The 6,548-nt window shown below is 66.3% G+C and overlaps 1 protein-coding gene across 2 annotated transcripts; it reads right to left on the bottom strand.

Annotated features, from left to right (window-relative positions):
- Positions 1 to 3,530: 3,530 nt before the first annotated feature.
- On the bottom strand, positions 3,531 to 6,548 carry C29H1orf43 (chromosome 29 C1orf43 homolog). Of its 2 annotated transcripts, none has more exons than XM_050912297.1 (7): positions 6,480 to 6,548; positions 5,569 to 5,670; positions 5,208 to 5,316; positions 4,902 to 4,955; positions 4,415 to 4,581; positions 4,221 to 4,279; positions 3,531 to 3,797 (listed from the first exon to the last, which is right to left on the bottom strand). In XM_050912297.1, exons 1-7 carry the CDS (start codon positions 6,546 to 6,548, stop codon positions 3,599 to 3,601), a joined length of 759 nt encoding a protein of 252 aa, XP_050768254.1. In that variant the 3' UTR covers positions 3,531 to 3,598. The 2 variants fall into 2 exon arrangements, with proteins under 2 accessions (XP_050768254.1, XP_050768255.1); XM_050912298.1 differs by lacking the exon at positions 4,902 to 4,955 and adding an exon at positions 4,835 to 4,843 and having other exon boundaries at positions 6,480 to 6,535.

Raw genomic sequence — 6,548 nt, 5'->3', positions numbered from 1 at the left:
TCGGGGGCTCCTCGGCAGTCTGGCTCGGGGGCCGCCCAGCCGCCGTTTATAACCGCACTCAGCTGCACCCGGTGGGGGGGACGCGGACGACGAGCGCCCTGGCCCCGCGCACGTGGCCTTGTTCCCATTAATTACCACCCATCGACGTCCCCCTGCCCCCTCCGCGGACCCTCGCGCCCTTGCCGCTGAGCGCTGCCGGTCAATATGGGTCGATGGTCCCGCGCCGCCTGCTCCTGCCCCCGGTCACACTCCGCCGTCATTAGCGGGGCCATCAATACCAGGGAGCTGGCCCCATCCCGGCAGGCTCTGCGCCACTGAGGGGCTGCGCATGACCCTGCCCAAGGACGAGCCTCGGCCGGTGCTGGGGGGGCTGTGTCCCATGTCCCCTCCTCCTGCGTCCCTTGTCCCCTCGCTTTGGGGGAACCACTGGGACCCCTTGTCCACAGGAGCGTTCCCTCCACGGGGAGGCCGGAGGAGGCACCCGCCTGTCACCCTGCCCCATCCCTCATGCGGATGTGGCCCCCCCATGCTGGGCACAGCTGGGTGACGAAGGCAGGACCCCTGATCCGCTCTGGGGTGGCCGTTGGGACCTGGCTGGCGGCACCCAGCCACGAGGGCACGCAGGGTCTCTTGGGGTGCTGGGAGCATGTGTCTCCCCACGCCATGCCGGTGCTTCGCTGCGGCGGGACGCACCGACCTTGGGAATGGCGTTGGGGGCTCTGCGGGGGCCCAAACTTTGAGGGGCCAACAGGGCAGGGCAGCCAGAGCCCCGAGTGCCGTGCGGGGATGGGGACACAGCCCCTGCCCTGCTGCCTGCCTGGGCTGGGGGACCAGGGGCTCTGGCCCCACCGGGCTGGCAGCGAGGCGGCAGGGCCACGCGGGGAAGGTGGCAGCAGGGATGGCAGGGACACATGTGGCAGCAGCACGGTGCCGGGAGCTGGGGGCGTGCATGCAGCGGCGGCTGATGTGATGCAACCCGACAGCCGAGCTAATGAAGGGCCGTGGGCAGGGGGTGCCGGCCCGGCAGCCCCCAGCCCTGTCAATAAGCAGAACCAGGGCAGGCACTGACGGGCCCTGGGGCCGGGAGACACCAAGGTCGGGCGCAGGCAGCCGGGACGGGAGATGGGGGATGAGGCCCCCCCAGTTGGGGAGCAGACGGGGGTTCAGGGGTGCCCGGACAGTGAGTGGGGCCAGGGAGCATCGCACCCAGCCCAGCCGAGCTCCTCTCCCTGCTGCTGCGGGGTTGTGCCGCACAGCCAGGAGCACCGTGCCACAGGGGACAGGAGCGCGTGGCTGACGCCGGCGTGGCACGGCGGGATCCGTGCCGGGAGCGGGACCCAGCCGCGGAGCATGCAGGGCTGGCGGAGGCATACTGGCCGTGCTGCCATCTCCTGGCGTGGCCATGGCCGGGACCGCGTGTGCAGGATCCGGCACGTGTAGGGTCACCGGCAACGTTGCTGGATCCCAGCCGTGGGGATCGTGCTGGGCTGCATCTTCCCTCCACCTCCGCCCAGGGCTGTCCCATGTCCCAGCACGCAGCAGACGCAGCCCCCATCTTGCTCAACGTGTTTTATTCTGGCCCCGGGCGATGCCAGGCCAGTGCTGAGCCCACCAGGTTGGGCACTCACAGCCGCTCCACGTAGAAGGCTTTCCCGAGCTGGCGCAGCTCCCGCTGCTGCTGCTGGTGCTCATCCTGGAGGAGCCGGTGCAGGGCGGCTCGGCGGACCTGCCGGGCACAGGAGCTGGTGCTGAACTCCCCGCATCCCCCTGGCTCTCCAGCGCCGGGAGACATCGTCCCCCAGGATGTGGTACTGGAGCAGGACGAGGGGGGCACCCGACCCTGGCAGCACAGGGCTGGGTGCACCCGGCCGTGCCCGACCCGTGCCCGGCCTCACCACCGTCTGCTCCTTGCCGGCGAGGTGCAGCTCCGACTCCACGCTCTGCTGCAGTGCCCTGGGGGCCGTAGCCCAGATCCTCTCCCAGCACCGTGGGTGTCCCCCTGCCATCTGCCCGCAGCTGTGGGGACAAGGGGTGGGCAGGACGGGGTGCCAGGGGAACGCCAGCGCCTGCCCCCCCCCCCCCTCCCCGGCCTGCCCGCAGGGCTGGGCCCCACTTCGCCCCACGCCGGGGCTCCCCCTCGCCTGCTGCCCCCCAGCACGGGGAGTTCAGCCCCCGGGGCTCCCTTTGCCGGCTCTACCTCTCCAGCAGCCTTGCGCAGGCGCTCCACTTCGCCACGACCTGCAACCAAAGCAACGCGTTTTGGGGGGGGGGGGGGTCCAGGGTTTAACCTGCATGAGGGGGACGCTGCACCCCGCTGTCCCCAACTCCTGCCGGGAGCCCCAGGACAGCCACCTTCACAGCCCCTGCCCCATCCCACCTCCTCCTGCCGGAGTGACGGGGTCTGGCTGCTTGCCACCGCCATGGCCGGTGCCACAGGGACCTCACAACCGCCCTCTGCGCCAGCCACGCCGGTTAACGGCATCCCGGTTACCACGGCAGCGGCGCAGGGAAGGACGCAGGCCTGGCTCTGGCAGGGGAGGGCTCCCCGCAGTCAAGAGGCCGACGGCACGCATCCTGCTCGGGGTTAACTGTCATTTTATTAAACAGCAATTAAAAAGAGTGCAGAGGCCCAGGCGAGGCGCAGGGGTCCCCGCCCCACGCAGTACACGTTGGGGTGACTGGTGAGCAGCGGGCGCTGCCGTCCGCCTGGCAGGACGCAGACTTCAAGTTGGGGGCCGCGAGCTTTCGCCCCCCCCCCCCCCCCCAGGGCTTGGGCAGCCGCTGGCACACGAGGCGCTGGTGAAAGTGGAAGGAAAAACCCCCTTGGCAGGACAGACAGGATGTTCGAAGCTGGTATTTGTCTGCCCGAGACGTCCCCAAATGTCCAGTTGCAGGAGAAAGAGTAGAAACCACAGCCCAAAGAGGCACCTCAGCCACGGCGGCTGAGAACTGGCCACCGAACTATTTACACTCCGTCCAGGCACCCTGGTGCACGGCCCGGGCACACAGGCAGGCTGGGCACGCCTGGCTGAGAGCAGCAGGCAGCGATGGTGCCACAGGGAAAAGAAGAGCGTTCAAACCCTTTGGAAAGAACAGACGAGCGGCTCCAGAGCCTGAGACCCACACAGACAGGACGGACAGACAGCATCGGCCCCCGCCGGCCGTCACGGGGAAAGAGGACAGGTGGAGGAGAGCGCTGGCTGGGATCGATGTCTTTTATAAATAAGCTAAAGCTAATCAGTTTATTCACAGGGCCAGGGCTCCAAGATGTTGCCGGACTCAAAGCCTCAAGCCTGAAGTGTGTCCCAAGCCTGCCGCGGAGGAGGCTGCATGGGCCGATCCCCTCTGGGTTCAGCAGGCGGGCGCGCTGCTTTGAAACGGGCTCCCGGCGAGGGCCGAGCTCCGCTAGCTGAAACGCAGCCTCCGCCGAGCCACGACCTCCAACATCGTGCAAGAGGGAGACCTGAGAGCGCAGCCGCTTCCTCCCAACGCTGCCTGCACACCAAACTGCGGGCAAAAAACCCGCCCAGGACACCAGCCGCACCCAGCAAGGGGCTCTGCTCGTGGCAGGTCCCCGGAGCGGTGCTCCCTGCGCGGCTCACAGGGTGCTCTCCAGCGTGTTGTAGTTGTCCTTGAAGCTCTTCAGCTCCAGGAAGTGTTTGGCACGTTTGCTCTTCTGGTTGGAAGGCAGGTAGGTGACCTGGATGGTGGCGGGGTTGGAGACTTCAGGGGAGAGGGTGAGGTCCTTCGCTGCTGACTGGTGCTGCCGCTGGCTGCTGCCTCCCCGAGCCTTGGTCCTGCAGGGAGAGGAGAGGCACCATCACAGCTGCCGCCCTCCCCAGAGGAGCTGCTCGACCATCGCGTCCGTCTGTCCGACACGAGGCAGATCTGCCCTCAGGACGACGGCGCTCGCTGCGGTTTTGAAAACCCAAGGCTGGCGCTTCTGCGGGTGCCAGGCCTGGAGCCCGCGCGAGGTCCCTGGCTCAAAGCGGCCAGCGCAAGCAGGAACGTGGACTGTGACCAAATAACAAACCCAAAACCGCGTTAACGGGCTGCAAGGAGTAAGTAAACCTGGAAGGACGGACAGGGGTAAACAGCCCAGGTCTCAGAGGCTAGGTTTCGCCCCAAAACCCGTCTCTGTTCACACCTCCACAATGGGCTGCTGGGGCCCAGGAAGCCACCGCCGCACCCCAGCTACACACCCGAGCAGTAACACTTACAAGTTTGCCAGCTCGTTCAGAGCATCCTGGTACTTCAGATATTCCGGTTTCCCAAAGACCTGGACACAAACAGAAAAGACTGTGGAAAACCCAGCCGAGGTTACAGCGCGCCCTCAGTCCAGCCGTCAGACTGGAGGGCAGGAACAGCCCCCTGCGCTGCTGCGGCGGCCGGGCAATGCGGCGCCGGCACTTACCCCAGTGCCGTAGCGGGCACTCTCGTACCCATCCAGCAAGGTGTCGATCAAGGCTTTGCGGATGCCTTTGAAGGAGGTGCTGGAATTCCGCAGTTCCAGCAGGTAGGCACAGAAGTTCTTCCCTATTAAAGACTTTGGGTACCGGCCCTCTGCGTGAAGCGGGATTTCTGGAAAATAAAAAGGCACGACACAACCGGCTGAAGGGCAGGTAAAAATGCTTGTGTTCACCCGCAGACAACGTCAGAAGTTGGCGGCTAATTAAACTTCCCACCACATCTGCTGCCTCCGTTTGCTGACTGCTCCCAACGCGTGAGTAGAGCCGACCCTCAGGCCGCCAGCCCTGGGCGGGATAAGTGACTGCTATTCCCAAAAACGAGGACCATGAGCCTTATCACGAGGCTGCCGGCCGACGTGACGCACCCTTATTTCCTCCACACAAGGTCTCTCTCCACCCTTCCCCTCCCACTCCCGCCCTGAGCTCCCTTACCAGATGTTCTGATCGCATCCAGCGCCTTCATCCTGTACAGGTAGTTATAGCAGCCTGGCAAAGAGAAAACCCAAACTGAAAGCTCTGCAAAACTTGGCAGCAGGAGGGAGGTGGGGAAAGCGGACAGGAGCAGAGTGCGGAGACACCCGTCTCACGTCGGCTTGCCAAATGCGACGTTACGACGGGACAGCCAACAAGAGAGACCAGCGACGCAGCTTGGCCCCAAGGGAACGACCTGCTGTAGCAGGACAAGCGCTGGATGGTGTCTCTGGTGGCCTCCGACTGACGCGCAGCGAGAGAGGGTACCTTGTGTCTCCAGCTGCAGAAGCCTGCTGTCGTCCTCAGCTAACAGCCGGGGCTCGTACTTGATGTCTTGCACCCTCGACAGTCGAATGTCGATTTCTTCCTTTAAATCCTGCACAGTGGGGGGGGAAAAAAAAAACCCCAAACATTTACAGAGCACTCACTTTGTGGGATCACAAGGATGATAACAGCCAAGTCCTGGGGGCCCTCTGAAATAAACTTGCTCCCTCTCCAACCGCCCATCACCACACCGAGGTGGCAGCTCTGGGAAATGTCCGCTTTTGAAGCAGACCCTCCCTGCCCCTCTGGGCACAGACGGATCCGCGGGCGCAGGGGAGGGCACCGCGGGACCGTGCGCACCCACCTTGGGCGCGTGCTGTCCGACAGGCACGTGGGGGCCACGGCGGGACTTCATGGCGAAGCGCATGATCTGGCGTTTCACAAAGATGAACAGCAGCACGAAGACCTGGAGTGCCACAGCGGGGACGGGGGTCAGGCGTGCCGGGCTGCACCCCGCAGGGGGGTCTCACAGCCAGCCTGGGCTCAGCCCCACTGACGCCTTGTTCCCAACCCCGGGGACCCCCCCAGGCCAAGCAACCACAGGGCCGCGCAGACCCCCCCAAACCCGGCAAGCACAGGGGTCCCTGTTCAGCTCACCAGGAGCCCCATGGACACCTGGACTGGCCCCCACAAACACCCCAGCCTCCACAGAGGTGCCTACTCACGTCCTCTCCCTGCCCCACAGATGCCAGGACCCCACGGGCACTCCGGTCCAGCCCCGTGAGGGCCCCGAGTCCGCCTCGGTGGGAGTTCCCCATGGATACCCTGGGACGTGTCTCACTGGAGTTTTATGGACACCTCGGGCCCGGCTTCACGGGGGCCCCACAGACACCCCAGGATAGGCCTCACAGGGGCCCCGCGGACACTCCAGGCCCAGCCCCACAGACACCCCGGCCCCACGGGAGCCCCACGGACACCCCAGGCCCAGCCCCACGGGAGCCCCACAGACACCCCACGATCGGCCTCACAGGGGCCCCGCGGACACTCCAGGCCCAGCCCCACAGACACCCCGGCCCACGGGAGCCCTACGGACACCCCAGGCCCAGCCCCACGGGAGCCCCACGGACACCCCAGGATCGGCCTCACAGGAGCCCCACCGACACCCCGGGCCCGGTTCCACGGGGGCCTGGGCCCCACGGACGCGTCAGGCCCATTCCCCCGGACACCCGGGCCCGTCCCCGTCCCCCCGGGCCGCCCCACGCCCGCCCGGCTCACCAGGCTGCCGTAGGCCATCACCAGCACCACGTTGACCCCGGAGAGCCAGTTGCTGCCGGCCCCCGCCAT

This window comes from Gymnogyps californianus, chromosome 29 (genome assembly GCF_018139145.2).
Source record: "Gymnogyps californianus isolate 813 chromosome 29, ASM1813914v2, whole genome shotgun sequence".
Taxonomy (NCBI): Eukaryota; Metazoa; Chordata; class Aves; order Accipitriformes; family Cathartidae; genus Gymnogyps; species Gymnogyps californianus.
The sequence above is the reverse complement of the archived record's forward strand: the minus strand, read 5'-3'. Positions and strand labels throughout refer to the sequence as shown.

Excerpts from the sequence above, each read along its gene's own strand:
- C29H1orf43 (XM_050912297.1), bottom strand. The coding sequence starts at position 6,548 with ATGGCGGGGGCCGGCAGCAACTGGCTCTCCGGGGTCAACGTGGTGCTG. Across the intron at positions 4,956-5,207 it reads TCTGCAGCTGGAGACACAAG|GCTGCTATAACTACCTGTAC; the intron begins GTACCCTCTCTC and ends TCTCTTTGCCAG. Across the intron at positions 3,798-4,220 it reads CTGAACGAGCTGGCAAACTT|GACCAAGGCTCGGGGAGGCA; the intron begins GTAAGTGTTACT and ends CTCTCCCTGCAG.